The sequence below is a fragment of the Grammomys surdaster genome, unplaced genomic scaffold (genome assembly GCF_004785775.1).
Source record: "Grammomys surdaster isolate TR1022 unplaced genomic scaffold, NIH_TR_1.0 273, whole genome shotgun sequence".
NCBI classification, from domain to species: domain Eukaryota; kingdom Metazoa; phylum Chordata; class Mammalia; order Rodentia; family Muridae; genus Grammomys; species Grammomys surdaster.
This window is the reverse complement of record NW_021604714.1, coordinates 3,637,350-3,658,227: the sequence shown is the minus strand read 5'-3', so window position 1 is coordinate 3,658,227 and position 20,878 is coordinate 3,637,350. Positions and strand designations below refer to the sequence as shown.

The window sequence follows — 20,878 nt, the reverse complement described above, 5'->3', positions numbered from 1 at the left end:
GTTGTTTTGTTTTTCTGTGTAGCCCTGGCTGTCCTGGAACTCACTCTCTAGACTAGGCAGAAAGACATTTCTTATACCCAACTTAAAAACAAAACAACCTTTTAGTTGTTTGTACATGTTTGTGTGTGTGCGTGTGTATGTGTGTGTGCGTGAGTGTGTGTGCATCTGCATATGTGTGTGTCCATGCCCGCATGTGTGTGCGTGTGATCTAGAAGTCAGCTAGAGTCTCTTCATGTCGCTCTGGCTGGATTGAAACTTGCTATATTGACCAAGCTGGCCTCGAATTTACAGAGATTCACCTGCCCCTGCTGTCTGAGTACTGGGATTAAATGCATTCACCATCATGCTGGTGAATGCTTATCCTTTTTTTTTTTTTTTTCTGCCTTGGTTTTAGAGACGGGGGTGGGGTGGGGGTGGGGGGTGGTGTCTGTCACTGAGCCTGGAGCTTGGTGATTCGCGCCAGGGAGCCTCAGGAAGCCACCTCCGCAGCACGGGGCTTACGCGCACACCGCCATGCCCAGCTTTTTGACACTGGTTCTAGGGATGAAACTCCAGTTCCTATGGCGCACCGCACATTCATTGAGTGAGCTCTTTCCCCAGGCAGTTTGTTTCTTTTAGTTCCAGTGTGCACCAAGTGTGAACCAGAGGCAGAGAATGGGTGCCCACACCGCACCCCGACCACACACATGCCCGAGAACCTGAGCAAGGAGAAACGGAGAGAGCTGTGCAGGAAGGGAGCCGCTGTGCAACCTTGTCTGGGCCATAGCTCAAACTCTAGAGAGGAGGAGGCTAGTTCCTGATTGGTCCGAGGAGGAGCCTTGGATTAGAACCACACCTGGTCTTGAAATCCTGAAATCTCAGCTACTCAAGAGGCACACAAAATTTGGGGGGTTGTTTTGGTTTTTTAAAAGGTGGGGTGGGCTAAGGGGATTTAGCTCAGAGGTAGAGCTAACTTGCTGGAGATTCCTGAGTCAGTCGATCACCAAAGAGTCTATGAGAAAGAATGCAGATTACCAAGGACAAATTACAGAGGTGTGACTTTATCCTGGAATCTTGTCTGCTCTGTCCCGAGAGGCCCTCAAGTGGTTCTGACCTGCAGTCAGGTTTGGGGCTGACTAACTTTGGTAGCAGGCACCAAAGACCTTGGAATATTCTCGTCTATAAAACACTAGTTTTAAGCCAGGCTCTTACCTGTAATGTCAGCACTTGAGAAGCGAAGGCAGAAGGATAGTCACTTGGTTTACATAGTGAGTACAGGCTAGCCTGGGCTAGAATGAGACCCTAACTCAAACAACAACAACAACAACAACAAAAACCAAAACCCACCAAACAAAACCAACGAAACAAACTAATTTTGGGATCTCTGCACTTTCCGATGTGGGACCTGGAATGATTTCTCCTTTGTCCCTTATCTACCTAAAGATGAGGCTTCAGACAGAAGTCCTTACTTACAGTTCCAGGACACTGACTAAGCAGAGAGTCCTTTCCTCAGAACATCCTCAGTAAACTGTCAAGTGTGAACCTATGTGACAAATGCTTAGGCAAGTTCCCAAGGCATGAAGAACACGGAAGCCAGCCCTAGAGGAAAAGAATAGAGGGGTTTGATGTGTAGAAGCTTCCAGAAGGACAAATCTGACCAGTGAGCATCCCCCCACCATTATGTTCACAGATGGGCCTGGGTCTTGACACAGAGGAAGAACACACACACACACACACACACACACACACTAAAGGCTGTTTGAGTTTCTAGCTAGTAACCTTTTTAAAATTCTGTAACAGATTTTTGTTTAGTTTTATCTATTTGAGATGGGGGTCTCTCTATATAGTTCTGGCTGTCCTGGAACTCACCCTGTAGATGAGGCTGGTCTTGAATTCTCAGAGATCTGCCTGCCTCTGCCTCCTGAGTGCTGGGATTAAAGATGTGCCTCATCACTCCCGACCTGTAAATAGGTTTTGATAGCTAGCTATCAAAGTGGTGTGGGGTGCAAACCAGAGAACTGCATTTTACCAAGGCAATCATTAGTCTTTAAAAGAGTAACTGGGTGTATATTATTCTTTTTTTTCCTCTTTTCTCCATCCCTCCTTTGCTACCTGCTCCTCCCCTTTGAGACAGGGAATCACTATGTATCCCAGGCTGGCCTCAAACTCACAGAGATCCATCTGCCTCTGAGTTCTGGGATCAAAGGCATGCACCATGATACCTGATTCCCAACACCCTTGTAAAGGTAGGGCTCACTATGTAGCCCAGGCTAGCTTCAAACTCATGATCCTTCTGCCTCAGCCTCCAGGGTGCTGGGAGTACATTATTACCTTGTTATGGAGAGGTAGTTCCAGCTCTGCTAGTGGGTTGGACTTCCTCAAATAATTCAGTTGTCTTGAAAATGTAAAATTTCACCAGGCATGGTGGTGTATGCCTTTAATCACAGCAGTCACAAGGTAGAGGCAGGTGGATCTCTGTGGGTTTGGAGACAAGACTGTGCAGAGCCTGTTTTAAATAAATAAATAAATAAATAAATAAATAAATAAATAAATAAATGAAAGAGAAAGAAAAAAAGAAAGAGAGAGAGAGAGAATGAGAATGTTCAATTTCTTTGGGCCCCAGAGACTGGAGTCGTCGTAGCAGGGCCTGCCCCACGAGTTTTTCAAGGGTGCCTTCACATTTAACTGAAATAGTTTTCTGGCGTTCCCAGTTGGTACACCCACTGGGATGGTAATTTCTATGAGCCACTGTGATTGGTTGACAGAACGTGGACCAGAATGTGTATTCTCTGGGCATCTCTGAGTCAGAGAGAGACACAGAGACAGAGAGAGCACACACTCTCTGCGGCCAGGCTGCTTGTCTAGCATGTTCATCCTCAATACTGCAAAAATAAAACAATGAACTCAGGGAGCCTCCCCGACCCCCAGTGGAGAACACTTCGTATTCCCAGCAAAGGAGCCTAGACTCTGAAGTAAATCAATTCTTTCCAATTAGGGGGTTTAGTAAGGTGGTTTAACAATAGCCTTGAACTCCAGATCCCCTTGACTCCGTCTCTTATAGGCACATATCTCTGCTCCCAATTGTATTGTCTTTTTGAGACAATACGACCTTGTAGCCTGGGCTGGCCTTAGCTACCTGAGGACTGAGATTTGCCACCAAGCTTGGTGGGGTTTAGTAAATATATAACCAAATTCCTCATACCTCCAACCTTTTGAGCAGGTAAATAAGTACAAACACACACACACACACACACACACACACACACACACAGAGGAGCTTCTTGGGATTCACTGGCTAGCCAGCTTAGCCTACTTATTGGCTACTCCAAGCCAACAATAACCCCATCTTGGAGCTGGAGCGACGTTGCATAGGTTGAAAGCATTAGCTGTTCTTCTATAGAGGATCTGAGTCTTGATGAGAACCGCTGACCCTCATTAGTCCCTGGACTCAGCTGGATGGCCACTCAGCTTGCAAGATTCCCCCAGAGAACGGTATACGTCACAGGACACTGGAATTTTTGTTTTAGTTTGATTTGGTTTTTGGTTTTCAAGACAGGGTTTCTCTGCTCAGTCCTGGAACTAGCTCTGCAGATCAGGCTAGCCCTGAATTCAGATTGCCCTGCCCCTGCCTCCCGAGTGCTGGGATTAAAGTCGAGCGCCGCGCCCCGGCTAGACGCTGGTTTCTTGTACTGTTTTTCAAGCAGTACACTAAGGCGAGTACATGCAGCAACTCCCACAGCCTTGTGAGGCAGGTGACAACGCCAACGGATAGGAGCAGATGTTGTGGAGCTTTACCAGAGTGGCACCGTCGGCAGCTAGCAGATAGGCTAACTGGTAGAGAGCGGGCGTTGCTTAGCGCTGACGGGCCGGGGCACTGCAGCCCAACTCTCCTAGGGGCTGGGATGCAGCGCGGTTAGAGTGTGTTTAACTAGCATGCACAAGGCCCTGGGTGTGTGTGATTGCCACCACCGCATCCTGGAGTCCGGAAGCACGCCTGCGATCCCAGCACTTCGGAGATGCAGCCCGGAGCTCCAGGGATTGGTGATTATTCTCGGTTGCATAGCAACTGAGTTTGAGGCTAGGCAAGACCCTATCTCAAAACGACGGGAACAATCAACTCAACCCTTCTAAAGCTGTGAGGAAGAGGAGGGCGTTAATTAAACACGCCCTATTTACACAGGTATAGACACTGAAGTTCAAGGAAGTTCATTAGGCTCCTGAGGGTATTCATGTGACAGACGGGGACAGTTCACTCTGCTAAACTCTTTGTCCTTATGCCTTCTATTAGTCAAGAATCCAGCCATGTCTGAGCCTCAGGCACGTGGCACCCTGAGAGTCTGCTGCATGCCAGACACATACAGTAGTCCCTGGTTCAGACAGGCCTTCCTCTGGTCCAGTGGTTCTCAACCTACCGAATGCTGTGACCTTTTAATACAGTTCCTTATGTTGTGGTGACCCCAGCCACAGAATTATTTTGATTGTTACTTCAGAACCGTAATCTGCTACTGTTATGAACCGTAACGTAAATATGTGTGTTTTCCGATAGTCTTAGGTGACCCCTGTGAAAGGGTCGTTTGACCTCCCCACCCCAAAAGGGGTTTGAACCACACTGCTCTGGAGGATCTCATGTGCTGGTCATGTGGAGACAGTGGGGGAGGGGCATGGACATCTACGAGATATTGGGCCAACACGCAAAGCTAGCCCGCTTCAGTCTCCTCTGCCTGGGAAGAACAAGCGTAGTGACCATAACTCGCTTGTCTGCCCCAAGGTAATGATCACCCAGCATAAGGAGCTGACTAAAGCAATCGGGTGTCTCCAGGCCCTCTTTATCTCTGGACTTGGACCTCTCTAGGGCCTGTGTTGCTCACACTCTAGGGAGACTGTTCCTATCTCTGTTTCCCATAAACAAGCACAGGCACATCCCAGGGCATTGTCAGGGCAGGATTAAGAGGTCTACCTGGAAATTTCTGCACAGATAGTCATGTTTGACTAAATGATTCCGGTTGTCAAGAGTCTGGAGATGGCAGATAAGCCCCCCCCTCTGTGTGTGTGTGTGTTTGTGTGTGTGTGTCTGTGTGTGTTTCTGTGTCTGGGTAGAGGTCAGAGGGCAACCCAGGGTATAGTTCCTGGGGCTCCATCCACCTGCTTTTGGAGGCTCACCTGGTTTTGATGTCTTACTGGTCTGGAACTTGTTGATTCCGGTAGGCTGTGAGCCCCAGGAATCTGCTTGTCTCTATTTTCCCAGTACTAGGGTTACAAGCATGAGTTACCAAACCCAGGTTTTTTGTTTATTTGGTTGGTTGGTTTTGGTTTTCTCTCTTTCTTTCTTTTTTTCTTTTTTTTTTTTTTTTGAGACAGGGTTTCTCTGTGTAGCCCTGGCTATCCTGGAACTCATTCGGTAGACCAGGCTGGCCTCAAACTCAAAAATCCACCTGCCTGTGCCTCCCAAGTGCTGCCCGGAGGTTTTGGTTTTCAAAACAGGGTTTCTCTGTGTTGCCATGACTGTCACAGAACTAGCCCTGTAAACCAGCTGACCTTGAACTCAGAAATCCGCCTGCCCCTGCCTCCCAAGCACTGGGATTAAAGGTGTGCGCCACCACTGCCCAGAGTAGGTTTTTGTTTTTTTAAATGTGTTTTGGGGATCAGACTGCTCTTCATGCTTGCAAGCTGAGCGGTCTCCCCTGCTCTCTGATTATGCCCCTGCAAGCAACTGTGTGCTGGGCGATTGATGGGTCTAGACTGTACACTGGTACACTGAGTCCTGGAAGGAAAGAGGTTCCCCGCCCCCCTCCTCACCCCCCCAGGCTTTATCACCATAAAGATCAAATTATACCCTTTTCTTCTTTATCTATACTGTCCCAAAAAACTTCAGAGAGAGAAAGAGAGACAGTGACAGAGAGAGAGAGAGAGAGAGAGAGAGAGAGAGAGAGAGAGAGAGAGAGAGAGAGTTAATTCATCTGTGGAAAGCGCAGAGATACGCAGGGACTGCCCTTGTAGTCTGTGTGTGATTTTAATTACTTAGTCTCCAGCATAGAACAGAGTTGGACACACCCCAGCTTCTTCCCTCTTGTCAGCCAGCCTAAACCCCGCCCCCTTCACTGCACACGGAGATGTGTGGTCAGTTTGGTAGGTGTGGTTGAGGAGGAGCGGGTGAGATCCTTCCTGATGTATAATAGGCCTTTCCTCACTTTCCTTAGAAAAAAAAGAAAAGGAAAGGAAGGGAAAAGAAAAGGAAAGGAAAAGAAAAGGAAAGGAAAGGAAAAGGAAGGAGAAAGAAAAGAGAAGAGAAGAGAAGAGAAGAGAAGAGAAGAGAAGAGAAGAGAAGGTCTTTAATCCTAGTACTTGAGAGGCAGAGTGGATTTCTAAGTTTGAGGCCAGACTGGTCTACAGAGTTCCAGGACAGCCAGGGCTATATAGTGAAACTCTGTCTTAACCTTCACCTTCAAAAAGAAGAAGAAGAGAAGAAAAAGAGGAGGAAGAGGAGGAAGAAGAAGAGAAACAGGAGAAGAGGAAGAGAAGGAGGAGGAAGAAAAGAAGAAGAAGAAGAAGAAGGTTTTAACCTCTCTCTCTCTCTCTCTCTCTCTCTCTCTCTCTCTCTTTCTGGTTTTTCGAGACAGGGTTTCTCTGTGTAGCTCTGGCTGTCCTGGAACTCACTCTGTAGACCAACATTTCTCTCTTTTTAAGAATTTTTTTTTAAGTTTTTAGGAAATAGGGTCAGCTTTGTAGCTCAGGCTGACCCAGAACTAGAGGTCCTCCTGCCTCTGCTCCTGAGTGAGTTTGAGATTTCTCTAGGAAATGTTGCTATTTTTCCCTTCCAACTTCCCACTTGTCTACAGTCTGGCCACCTGCCTTAAGTTCCTCCCCTTTCCATGTGTCTTCTTGGAGTTCTGCCTACAGCTGGGGCTATCCACCTCTTCTTGGGCCCTCACTGAAGGCCTCCCTCTGAGAAAGATGAATTACTTCCAGAACGAACTCATGTACTGTTTGATCCTAACGGTGTTTCCACATGAGTTATGATCCCTGTTTAAGAGATGGGGGATCCAGTCCTGGAGAGCTGGCTCAGAGACTAAGAGTATTTCTTCATCCGAGGACCCTAGTTCAGTTCCCTGCCCTCATAGTGGGATAACTCACAATGGTCTCAAGCCAGCTACAGGGGATCTGACATCCTTTTCTGGCCTTTATACACACCCGAACACACACATACACACGCACACACACACACACAATTTGTAAGAAATTGAATATTTAAAAAGACACGGTGGTGCCCACCTTTCATTTCAGCCCTTGTGAGGCAGAGGGCAGGCAGATCTCTGTGATTTTGAGGCCAGTCTGGTCTACAGAGCAAGTTTCCAGGACAGCCAGGATAGTTACACAGAGAAACCATATCTCCAAAAACAAACAAACAAACAAACAAACAAAAAACAGGAAACAAACGAACAGCCAAACCAACAAACGGCGGAGAAACAAGACCAAAATGGCTGCACTCACAGGGAATCCGGGAAGTCTCCCTGAAGCCCTGGGTCGCAATTGCCTCATTTGACTACTGCGTTACAGTTCATGGTTTAGAGAAGGAGCGAGGTCTTGGTCCTATAAACATTGCTGCTTTTCTTCCTGCTCCCCTTCATCCTTCCCCCCATCCCCCCCATTCTATTTTAAAGGCACGGTTTCATTTGGCCCATACTATCCTCCAGTTCATTATGTAGGGAAAGCAGGTCCTTGAACTCCTGACCCTTCCTGCCTTTGCCATGGATTTTGCTGGGATTTCGGGAGGGAGTCACCATGTCTGGCCTCTTCTCTTTTCTTTTAGGAAGATCTGTCACTCCCAAGGTAAAAATTCCAAACTCCCCCCTGGTTACTTTGTGCTGCTGGTTAATCTTCTAAATAAGGCATTGTTTTAGCATCTGATTGAAGTCTCTAAATAGACATATTTTCTCAAGCCCCATCACCTGTGGAGAGGGAGAACACGCTGACAGGCTGTTCCTTTCAAGGCTTGAAAACAATCTCAGGGTGGCTGGAAATCTGTCCAAACCTTCTTCTCTGCAGCTAGGGGGACTTGGCTCCTTTCCCTGGGCTGATCTCCTGTCGCCAGCCCAAGGAAACTATTAGCATTGCCCAGGTGCGTTCTCTTACTGCTCACACCTTGGGCAATGTGATCGTGCTCAGGGATACTCAGGGTCTAAAGCGAACCACACGGGGGTCTTCTGTCCCTGTTTGGAATTTTATTTAGGTTTACTTTTTTGTTGTTGTTTTCCCTTTCCTTCCTTCTTTCCTTCCTTCCTTTCTTTGTTTTTGTCTTTCTTTCTTCTTTCTTACTCTCTCTCTGTCTCTCTTTCTCTCTCTCTCTCTCTCCCTCTCTCTCTCTCTCTCTCTCTCTCTCTCTCTCTCTTTCTTTCCTTCTTTCTGCAGCCATGTAGACTATGCTGACCTGGCACTCGAAGAGATCCTCAGAGCTAACCAGCCATAACACCAGCTGCAGGGTATTGGATGCCTCTGGCTGCCGGGTACCTTCATATACAAGCATATACCCGCACATGAACACACATATATAAACATAATTAAAAATAAAATAAAAGGTCTTTGGATTCAAGCCCCAGGTCCTCCCAACATTTTATATAGACGAGTGTTTATTTAGAGCCCAAGGCCCTAACATGTCAGATACTCTGGGGTGTGTGGAAGAGATACCCACCTTGATCTTGCCCTGAGGTCCCTGCGATATGAATTTCTGCACATTAAGCACAGGCTAGACCATTTGCATTTCAGTGCTTGTGAGCACCTGCTGCAGGCGGGGACTCTCCTAGGCTTTTGAAAACACATCAGTGAATGTCAGGTTCCTTTCTCCTGCGCTTGGCATCCTACTTGTATGGCAGGTGATGAGTTAATGTGGAGAAGGCTGGGGAGGAAAGCTAGTGGGCGTGGCTCCCTCAAGTGAAGGATGTTGTCCAGCCTAGCTTTAAACTCACTCTGTACCCCAGGCTCCTACCTCAGCCTCCCGAGTAACTAGAATTATAAGGATTAATGGCACTACAGTCAGTACTGAAACTTTTCTGTTTTGTTTGCTTGAGACAGGGTCTCACTTTATAGTCCAGGCTAACCTCAGACTCACTATGTAGCAGAGGATAACCTGGAACTCCAGACCCTCCTATTTGTACCTCTCAAATGTTCTAAGTGTGTGATGCAGTGCTCAGCTCGCTGTTCTTGAGGCTTAAAAATGTGTGTGTGTGTGTGTGAGTGTGTGTGTGTTCTCAGGGCACAACTTGTGGGAGTTGGGGTTCTCTCCTTCCACCAAGTTGATTCCAGGGGTTAACTCGGGTCATTAACCTTGATGACAAGTTACCAGCTGAGTTGTCTCAGTGCCCTCCTATTGAGACTTTTTTTTTCTTTTTTAAATGATTTTTAATTATTATTTATTTTATGTGTATGAGTACACTGTAGCTGTCTTCGGACACACCAGAAGAGGGCATTGGATCCCATTACAGATGGTTGTGAGCCACCTATGTGGTTGCTGGGATTTGAACTCAGGACCTCTGGAAGAGCAGCCAGTGCTCTTAACCGCTGAGCCATCTCTCCAGCCTCCCCTATTGAGACTTTTTAACATTCAAGACAAAACCATCTGACTTGGTTTGACAGACAAGAGTTAGTCTTTGGTCTGGAAAAAAAAAAAAAAAAACCACAAAACTCTAAAAAGAAATTCTGAGAGCCAGGCAGGCCGGGAGGTCCCTGGAGAGGCCTTACGTGGTGAGCATGGGTTGATCCTAGAGCTGAAATTTTAATAAATGAAAGGTGAACGCCCTCTTCCCACTGCAACATACAGTTTGCAATGTGGAAAGGTTCTTCTGCAAGCAGCTAACTGTCTGTCCGTCCGTTGGGAAGGTTTAGAAAGTATTGTGCAAGTAGCGTGTGTGTGTGTGTGTGTGTGTCTTTGCCAAAAAAAAAAAAACAATAACAGCAACAAAAACTGTAGCAAATGTCTAACTTTTAGACAATAAGGATACTGGTGTGCTCAAATACCACCAAAGAGCCACTGGAGCCGCATGCTTTGGTCATGCTTCTGGATTTCTTTGCTCACAACAGACGGGGTGTTTGCTTTTGCTCTGTTGGTGTTTTGCTTTGAGAGGATCTCACTTTATAGTCCTGGCTGGTCTCGAACTCACAGAGATCCCCTTGCCTCTGCCTCCAAAAGTGCTGAAATCAAGGTGTGGGCCACTGTGCTAGGGACATGTTTGGTTTTCCACTACCAGGGTAGAAGTGAGATAGACTCTCTGGGAAAATAGATCTGATAAGGGCAGTGTCTTCCTCCTACAAAAGAGAGTCCACGCAAGGGCCACAGATGGGCCGTATGAGGTCTGGGGGGTCAGACTGGAAATCCCAATTTTATTTAAACTTCTTTTTGACTCAGTTTCCCCATCTGCATCATAGATATGAAACTGATGCCTAAGGGTTGCAGATGTAGTTTAGTTGGTAGAACGCGCAGGAAGCTCTGGATTCTATCTTCTGCTCTACATAGACCTTGTGTGTTCATACATGCCTGTAGTCCCAACCCTTGAGAGGTGAAGGCAGGAAGATCAGGAGCTCAAGTGAGATGGGGGCCAGCCTGGGCTACATGAGACTGTTTCAAAAACCTTTAATCAAACAAACATACGAAGATATTATTTTAATAGAAAATCAAATAGTAGTACTTATGTAATTTTATATTCAGCCTTCCTTCCTATGTTGAAATCTGGCATACACACACACACACACACACACACACACACACGATCCTGAGTTGGACCTGTCCTATTTCATGCCCTTGACAGCCATAAATGGCCACCATGTTGAAGAGTTGGGTCCTAAATGGGAGAATGGCTCTTCACAGTGGGCTTGAGTGGTCTGCTCAGCAGCACACAGACCTCAGTCACACCATGGTCACCAGAAAGGCCTCTGAGATGACTCTGCTTGGTTGTATGAAGTATGAAGGGTCTTATGATAAACTCTACGGTTCCAAGGTTGAGGTTTCACACCAAACTATGCTGAACAAGCTCCTATTGGTTTTTTCCTTTCTTGGCATTGACCCCAGCCCTTTACCTCGACCTGTCTTGGCTATTTATTTATTTATTTACTTTGTTTTTTTTTCGAGACAAGGTTTCTCTGTGTAGCCCTGGCTGTCCTGGAACTCACTCTGTAGACCAGGCTGGCCTCGAACTCAGAAATCCACCTGCCTCTGCCTTTCAAGTGCTGGGATCAAAGGCGTGCGCCACCACTGCCTGGCTATTTATTTATTTTTATAGACAGGTCTCATTGCATAGTTCTGACTGGCCCGGAACTCTGTACGTAGCCCAGGGTGGCCTCAAACTCAGAGAGACCTGCCTGCCTCTGCCTCCCCCATGACAGGCCTAGCATGAGGATATTTCTGTTTTTTTGAGACAGGGTCTCATTCTAGGCAGAGTGATCTTGAACTCAAATCTCTCCTCCTGCCTCCCATTCTGAGTGCTGGGATTACAGATGGGATCCCCCCCCACACACACTCAACTCTCGTCTTGGGGATTAAATTTTAAAATGACCACTGTGAGTCACGCTGTTACTGGTTCTCAGTCTCTGTTAAGATGTAAAGGCTGGACAAGAGTTTCAGTTGGACAGGGCTGGGGTTGAGATCCACTGTCATGGCAACGGCATGTGTGCTTTGTGATGTACGGTGCTGTATCCCATTGACCCATCACAAACGAAATACCCATCACTCCCAGGCCACTCCCTTACCGCCACATCCACTTGTAAGCTCCCCGTGAGTCACAGCTCACCCACTGCAGGAGAATAGAGGATCACATAGCTTGCCTTCAGAAAGAGCAAATTCAGAATTCAGAGTACAGCTCCTATGGAGAGCGTTCCACGCTCACGGCCTCAGAGAGTTGAAAGGTCAGGAGTGAAGCCATTGTCACTTTGGGGTGCAATCAGTTCGATTAAAATGTAATGTGCCGGGTGTGACAGCTCATGCCTGTAATCCCAGTACCTGGAAGTCTGAGGCAGGAGAATTGCTGCAAGTTTAAGTCTAGCCTGTGCTAAAGAGTAAGACCTTATTTCAAAAACCAAGGAAAAAAAGGGTTTTTGTTTGTTTGTTTTTGTTTTCTTTTTAAGAAAATGAATGTATTTTTAACTGTTCTCACTTCAAAGATGTGCCTGAAATAGTGGTGTGGCACCTGTACCTGCTTGTGCTCTAACACACACACACATGCACACACACGCACACATACACACACGAGATGCAAATTCTGGGATTATGCCTTCATTGACTGTCAGCAGAGACAAGGTAGTGACGTGGAGATTATAACGGGTAGGAAGAATATTTGGGGTCCCTGTGGAAGCTGAGAAAGGCTAGCTAGCATTGGACAGGAAAGCTGTCAGAGGAGGTTCCTCAGGGTCTAAGCCTTCAGTGAACCCTGTGAACCCAAGCAGCTGCTTAACTAATAGCTGCCTCCTTAGCCAAAGGGAGCTGTTGAGTGGGAAAAGCACATACCAGCACTCTGGACACACTCAGTACACGTTATTCCGGCTGAGTGACTCTATATTTGGGAATTATAATACATGGGCACACTTAGAAATTCCACAGACCTGTTTTGCTCACCCATCCTCACCAGTCCAAAAGGAGCGTGAGCTCACCATCTCTCTTTAGAGAACTGCCCTTTGAGCCAACGCGAACACATGCCTCCTCGGTCTTCTCTGAAGGTAGGATGTACCTGGGGGAAGCCTGGCTTGATTGAGGTCGGGCCTCCCCCTCCCCCTTCCGTCTCCCCAGCTGTCTTTTTAAGATATATTTGCATATCTTTCTTGCAATCCCCTATGAGTTTGTTGAAGTAGGTCTCATTTTCCTATCTTCAAGTTCTTGGCAAAAAAGTTGAAGTGAAAAGGGACCTTACTTTCACGCCCTCCTCGAGCGAGTGTGAGTATTTCTGTGGATGCTTCCAAATCGGAGGACACTTCGCTTGTGACACAGCGGGACTGTTTGGCCCCCAAATGTTCTTTTTCTTCAGCTACCCTGACTGCAGTGATTCCCAGCTCCATTGTTTTGAGGTAAATAATAACAACAGTTGTTATCTCTGGCCTAATTGTTTTAGTCTCATTGAACCCCAAGAGAGTCTAGCCAAGACTTGGTCTCTTTCAAATTTTATTTATTTATTTTATTTTTTGTTTTTTTGAGACAGGGTTTCTCTCTGTAGCCCTGGCTGTCCTAAAACTCACTCTGTAGACCAGGCTGGCCTCGAACTTAGAAATCCGCCTGCCTCTGCCTCCCAAGTGCTGGGATTAAAGGCGTGCGCCACCACTGCCCAGCCCTTTTTTTTTTTTTAAAAAACTTATTTTCTGTATCTGACCCACATGCATGTATGTGCACCATGTGTGCACCTGGTGTCTGCAGAAGCCAGAGGTAAGCATCAGATCCCCTGGAACTGGAGTTGCAGATAGTTGTGAGCCACTATGTAGGTGTTGGGAATCAAACCCAGGCCCTCTGGAAGAGTAGCCAGTGTTATTAACTGCTGAGCCATCTCTCTAGCCTCTAAAATAACTTTTTTTAAGTTAATTTTTTTTTGTTTGTTTTTGGTTTTTCGATGCAGGGTTTCTCTGTGTAGCCTTGGCTGTCCTGGAACTCACTCTGTAGACCAGGCTGGCTTCGAACTCAGAAATCCACCTGCCTCTGCCTCTCAAGTGCTGGGATTAAAGGCGTGCGCCATCACTGCCCGGCCCTTTTTTTGTTGTTGTTAAGTTTTTTTTTTTTTTTTGTAAACTATCAAAATGCTTTTCAGGGAGGGGTATATGGGGTCAGTTTCCAGAACCCACATGTTAGCTGACAACTCTGTGACTATAGGCCCAAGGGATCTGATAATGCCTTCTTCTGGTCTCCTTGGACACTAGGTACACACAGTGCACAGACATACATACAACATACACACTACATACATACATACATACATACATACACATGCATACATACATGCATACATACATACATACATGCATACGTATGTACATGCATATATACATACATACATATGTACATACATACATACATACAGGCACACATTCATGCACACAAAAAAATCTTTTAAAAGAAACCGCTTCTCTAGGGTCTCAGGCTAGCTCAGTGGTTGAAGCCCTTGCCCAGCAAGAACAAGGGCCACAGTTTTTGTGCAGTCCTTTAATCCCACTTGGGAGACAGAGGCAGGTTCTCTGCTAGTTCAAAGCCAGCCTGGCCCGCTGTACTGCAAGTTCAAAAATCAGGCCTGGCTGCCATCTAAGAGATAGGGAGACTGTCTCCTCGGTTTTTGGTGTGTGAGTTGCTGAGAAATGAACCCAGGATCCCTTGCGTGCTAGGCACTCACTCTGTCCTTATCAGGACCGCCACTAGCCAGTAACCACTAAACTTCTAAGTAGCATCACTGAGGGAGTCTGTTCCCTTTTTTTTTTGTTTGTGCTTGCAATGAAGACAAAGGAGGGAAGAAAAAAGCAAAAGAGGCTTAGAGTCTAGCATAAAATAAGAACCAACCAAAGTGTAGTAATTTAATTGGTCAATGTGGTCAGCCCCCCGGAGACGGCAAGGAGAAGGCCGTTGAACTGCTTAGTGTTCTGTGGTTACACATTAAGGAGAGAGAACTTCCTTCTTCCTCTATGACTGGCAGCTAACTCTAATAGAATGCCAGGTGCTTCAAACTTCATTTTGGGTTCTTTTGGGCATAGAAGGAAACAGGAGCGAGGTTGGACTGTGAAGTCTAGACAGGGCTGTGCTGTCTTATTGTACACACGGATGACACACACCTGTAATCCCAACACTAAGAGAAGTTGAGGCAGGAGGACCATCCTCAGATACATGGCGAGTTCAAGGCTAGCCTGAGCTACCAGAGAGTCTGCCTCAAAGAAAATAAAATGACTGACTGTGGTGGCCCGTGCCTTTACTCCCAGGGCTCAGGAGACCAGGGCAAGAAGACCTCTCTGAATGGGGCCAGCCTGGTCTACGTAATGAGTTCCAGGCTAATAATCACTGAGTGGAGAACTTGAACTCAGGTAGATCCGCATATCCCGAGGAAGCTTAGGGTCTGCAGGTGGTGCATCTGAATTCGGTACAAGGCTGGCTGGAATCTGCAAGATATCAGCGGGGCTCCACAGTGCCACAGGGTATAAAGAAAAGCAATAAAAAGCGATGAAGAGAGACCCAGTGTGCTGGGTGATGTGGGCAGCTTTAAATCGCCAGGGGCAGGGCATGGTTTTAGTCATCTCTGGGGTGGGAAGTAACAAGGGATGTATCGTTCAAATTCTTCCTTAAAAATCTCCAACTAAGACTGCCGGTGATAGCACACACAAACAGATCTCTGAGTTCGAGGCCAGCCTGGTCTACAGAGTGAGCTCCATGACAGCCAGGGCTACACAGAGAAATCCTGTCTTAAAAACAAAACAGAGCTGGGCAGTGGTGGCACACCCTTTTAATCCCAGCACTTGGGAGGCAGAGGCAGGCGGATTTCTGAGTTCGAGGCCAGCCTGGTCTACAGAGTGAGTTCCAGGACAGCCAGGGCTACAAAGAGAAACCCTGTCTTGAAAAACCACAAAAAAACAAAAAAACAAAAACAAAAAAAAAAAAAAACAGAATCTCCAACGGTTGACCTTTTCTAAGTAATCACTAACAGATTTTTAATTAGAAAAGATGATTAACAATATTCATAGGTAATTACAGACTAGCTTGAGGGCATGTCCTAGGAGAAGGTTAGGAGTTGGGCAGTCAAGGATTCTTTTTGAGGCAGGATCTCGGGTGGTCTAGTGTGATAGGATGATTCCAATTCTTTTTTCTTTTCTCTTTCTTTCTTCCTTTCTTCCTTCCTTCCTTCCTTCCTTCCTTTCTTTCTTTCTTTCTTTCTTTCTTTCTTTCTTTCTTCCTTTTTTTCTCCTTTTTTTTCTTTTCTTTTCTTTTGGCACAGGGTCTCTCTCTATAGTCCTGGCTGTCCTGGAGCTTGCTGTGTAGATCAGGCTGGCCTTGAGCTCACAGAGTGACTTTTCTGCCTCCTGAGAGCTGGGATCAAAGGTATGTGCCACCACATGTGGCTGGCCTCAAACTCTTGATTCTACTGCCTCTGTTTCCAAATGATGGAGTTATAGTCATAAGATACCATACTAGGCTAAGGCCAGTTTCATATATGAGTGTGTGTGTGTGTGTGTGTGTGTAAGTATATACATACATATATATTATATGTATATATAATTTATTTTATGTGCATTGTTGTTTCACCTGCATGTATGCCTTGTGAGGGGGTCAGAGCCTGGAATTACAGACAGCTGTAAACTGCCATGTGGGTGCTGGGAATTGAACATAGGTCCTCTGGAAGAGTAGCCAATCCTCTTAACTCCTAAGCCATCTCTCTGGCCTCCTAAGGCTAGTTTTTAAACACTTCTTTTCAGAGGGTCTTTCCCCCTGAAGCTCCAAAAGCCTAAGATTTTCCCTAAGAGTTTTGTTTTCAATATTTTTGATATCTGTGAAATTACTCCTGAGAGAAACCAGCGACACAACCAGTGTCCTCCCCAACTGTGGATTGTGTAAAACAAATCGGCCTTAGATCATTCTGAGTGGAAACGTTTAGCAGACACCCCTATGCAATGACTAGAAGAGAGGACTTCCCTTTCACACGCCAGTCTGATTTTCTTCTCCTCGCTCATCTGTCTCTGGAGTATGGTTTAGAACCTGAGCTCTAGAACAGGTCTGGCCACTCACCAGAGTATGACAAGAGAGGACTAGAGACTTGGGAGCCCAGGGTCATCTTTGGCTACTGTTAGTATTCTGTCTAAACTCCACCTCCACAGTTACCTGGCAACAGCCAGGTATGCTCCGCCCCACAGTTACCTGGCAACAGCCAGGTAGGCGTGCCCACTATAAAAGGGGCTGCTTGCCTTCTCCTCTCTCTCTTGCTCCTTTCTTGCCCCCTTATTCCCACGCCTGCAGGTTGCTCTCTCCCCTTCCCCTTCCCCTTCCCCTACCCCTTCCCCCTCTCTCTACGTGGTCATGGCCGGCCTCTACTCCTCTACCTCTCTGCTCTCTCTCTCTCTCTCTCTTCTCTTCCCTATCTCCTGAATAAACTCCCCCTCTGGTCTGCTGTTATCTGTTCCAAGCTGTGCGAAAAATCCTTTCAGCTACATAACAGGTTCAAGGCCATCTGGGGATACATGTGATCCTGTCTCAATAAATATGTAAGGAAGTCAATAAAAAATATCCCCATGACTCAGAGCAGCAGAAAAAAAAAGTCTCCGAGTGAGAAAAATTTCCCAATGATCACTTTCAGGTACGATTTCTGTTTCTTTGGGTTTTGTTTCTGTTGCTGTGATAAACGACCCCGGCAAACAGCAGCTTAGGGAAGAAAGGGCTCATATTTTAGCTAATGCTTCCAGGTCAAGTCCGGTGCAACTTTGTGAACTTGAAGCTGCTGGTTGCACCACATCCACAGTCCAAAGCTGAGAGGAACAAATGATCGCCAGTTTTCTCTACGCTCACTACAATCCAGATTCCCAAACGAGGGCATCGTGCTGCCTACTGTGGGCTGGATCTTCCCACATCAAATAATCAGGACAATTCCCCTCAGGCCCATCCATGGCCGACTTGATCTGGAGGTCCCTCTCTGAGACTCCCTTCCCACGAGATTGTAGGTTGCGTGAAGCTGACTAAACTAGCCGTGGCTACTTCTAATTGCCTCGGAGGTGCCGTGGGAAACTTACTGAAGGTGTTAACTTGATCTTTGGTTTTGTTATCAGGGCTTTAATTGAAGCTTATTATGAAACGGGACCAAAGACAGAGGAGAGAGATTCCAACAGATACTAATATTCCACACAGGGCGTGTGCTGGGTCTGTATCCAGTTGAGGATTCCTAGGCTCTGAGAGGGCTTCTGAGGAGGGTTAGCTGGGTTTCATTTTCTCTATCAGGGATCCTGAGCTATTAGATTCCGAGGGCTGTTCATATCAGGAAACAGTAAGGAATCAGCAGGAAGCCAAGAACAAGGGAAGGAAAACTCCTCCCACCCATCAAAGGATGGCCAAGGGGCAGGAAGGTAAAATGGAAAGTGCGCAGGCATCTGAGCCACCGAGGAACAGGCACCCTGAAGTGCAGAGTGGTTGAGCCTTCAGAGCAAAGACGGAGAAAGCTGTCTCACTACATATACAGTGTAAACCTCCCTTACTGTGAGGCTGGCGCAGAGCAGCCATTCCCCCAAGCCCTGCGATCTTAAGGACCAGGGACCCGCTAGTCCTTTATGAACGGGAGTGTGTGTGTCTCTGTTTTCACATTCCACAGCCCTCTGAGGGGGGACCTGCACTCCTTGTTCCTGATTTTTGCTTTACTAAGACCCAAAAGAAAAAAAAATTCAAAGTAAACAAACAAACAAACAAAAATGAAAACATACATGGTCTCAATCCCTGGGGAACAGCTGACTTAAAGGAGTAGGGGAAGGCTAAGTTATTTATTTATTTATTTATTTATTTATTTATTTATTTATTTATGTTTTAACTTTTATTTTAAAACCAAAGTCCTCACCTATTTGTGAGGCAGAGGGAAAGCCAGGAATCCAATGAAAATACTGAAACCTAGCAGACGCTGGATGCTGACCGAGACCACGCATCCTGGGGGCTGAGAACCCGGCACAGAACGTTCGCTGCTTGCGCCTGACTCCCTGTTCCTCTTTGATGTGCTCTGTGGATGAGCCGGTGGTACCCGAGCTCAGCTCTGGAACAGCTGAGTCCTCCTCGTTTGTTTAGATTGTTACCTGAAGAGAGGGAGAAAAAAAAAAGTGTTCAGAATGCTGATTCGGCTTTTTGATGGGGGAAACTTTTTTTTTTTGTAACTAACATGCAAATGACAGATGGCAGAACTTTTTGGAAAAAGAAAAAAAAAACAATACACAACAAAAGCCGGGGTGTGGGGGGGGGGGCAGTTTGGGGGCGTTTCATCAGGGGTATGAACTGTTTTTTTTGCTGTTTTTTTTTTTTTTTTGCAACTTTCTTCTTCTTTCTGGGTGTTGATGTGGATCTCTTTCTATTTGTTCAGGAAACTGTGACGTGTGTTTTTGGGCAGGGTCTGAGGTTTTGGAACCTCTTTCTAAAAGGGACAGAGAGAGCACCCTGCTACATTTGCTAATCGAGAGGCTGTGTGTGGCTGAGCTGGTCAGGATGCAGCAGGTTCCCGTGGGCAGCAGGCTTGTCCTGGCTCTCGCCTTCATCCTAGTTTGGGCATCTTCAGTTCAAGGTAAGAGACCCAGGATCTTTACCAGCCTATTCTCTGCTTGAAGGCATCAGCATCGGCGCTAGTGATTGTCTTCATTTGAAGGTGCAGGATGTCCTGTTGTGGGAGAGAAGAGGTAAAGAAGGATTTGGGGTGCCTGAACTCCCTCCTATGAGTTTACTGGAGTTTGATCTAAAAAAAAAAATAATAATAAATTAAACTCTAAGGATGTTGTGGCCTTCAAACTTGTCAGGATGACTGAAAGGTGTTTTTATTTTTGGGCAAGTTTCATTTAAAGCATTCAAGAAATAAATGGAAAATTACCCAAGTCATCTATGGAGATGGTGGTATCATGGAATTTTCTAGAATAGCATCCTATCTCTGAGTTGTCTGCATGAACTCCATCTTTGTTTCATTTTGATATGGGGTCTCATGTAGCATAAGATGGTCTTCAACTTGCTCTACAGCTGAAGAGGACCTGGAATTTCTGACCCTGTTGGTTCCACCTCTCAATAGCTGGGGCAACAGGTGTACGTAGCCATGCTGGGCTCCAACTGGATTCTGGATGTCATTGTTATTTTAACAGTGAGAGAGGCTTTTGTTTTTAAATTGGGGCAAATTTAGCTATTTTTACTTTCTTCTTAAGCTCGGTTCTTACCAAACATTCAATTTTGGTGAGGCATAGCCAATGCTAACTCCAAAACAATATTTTAAAGACAACCCCAGGAATGTTAGCATCTGTGCTCTCGTTCAGAAAACAGCCCATTTGAAAACCTGTCCATAAATTTGACTGTCTTTTACAGCTGTTCAGTCAGGCTGACTCAACCTAAAGATGGAAAGTTTGTAACAAATGACAACAACCACGAAAAAGTACCCTTTCTTCTCCTTGATATTTAAGGAACTAGCTTAAATGAGGCAGAAGGTCATGGCCTGATAAATAAGTAGCAGGGTTTATGAAACATGAAACAAAGTTCCCTCAAATGGTAAAGGAAATGTTGAGTCACAGTGACATACATGCCCTGGGGTTTCTTAGAAGTGACTCCTAGCTATAGTGTTCTTACTTCCGGTTGAAATGACATCTCACATGTTACCTCAGAAATTCCTTGCGTAGTGGAAGTTTATAAACTTATTTTCACCGGGTTATGCTAACGTCGGAGGAAAACAGGAAGTGACCTTGCTAAGGCTTGCTTCTATTCTTGTAGCTTTGTGATATTGGTGCCTACACCCAGGGCCTCATGGATGCCCAGGTCTCTGCCACCACGTGGCTGGAGCTCCACATCTCCCTTTGACTCAGAGTTCAAGTTTACTCGGATCTTTCAGGGGAAAACCTTTGGCTTGGTTGTAATGAGTCCTCAGTAACCACGTGCTCTGACAAGATGGACAGCCGTGAATTCCGCATTTGTGACACCCAGGGTGACCAGTTGGCTCTGGGTGTAGCTCTACCAGAGATGTGTATGTAAGCCTTTCAGTTGCAGAAGTTCTGAGAAACGTCAAACTAGACTGAAAACAAAACCTTGTTATATTTCATCATGAGCAAGAAATTAGGAAGGAGTCAGGCTGGGTGGCTTTCTGGCACCCAAGAGGCAGAGGCAGGAGGAACTGTGAGTCTAAGGGCAACCAGTGCTACACAGTGAGACCCTATCTCAGAGAGAGAGAGAGAGAGAGAGAGAGAGAGAGAGAGAGAGAGAGAG

General features: G+C 46.2%; 1 protein-coding gene across 2 annotated transcripts in view; it reads left to right on the top strand.

The window, feature by feature from the left end:
• Srgn (serglycin) overlaps window positions 1-20,878 on the top strand; it is a 35,377-nt gene that overhangs the window by 1,579 nt on the left and 12,920 nt on the right. Inside the window, exons 1-2 of one of the 2 annotated variants that reach the window (XM_028776856.1) lie at window positions 12,938-13,020; window positions 19,014-19,211. In XM_028776856.1, coding sequence (XP_028632689.1) covers window positions 19,136-19,211 — 76 coding nt within the window. In that variant the 5' untranslated portion in view covers window positions 12,938-13,020; window positions 19,014-19,135. Of the gene's footprint in view, window positions 1-12,937; window positions 13,021-19,013; window positions 19,212-20,878 lie in introns of those variants that run through there. The other variant, XM_028776855.1, reaches the window with a different exon arrangement.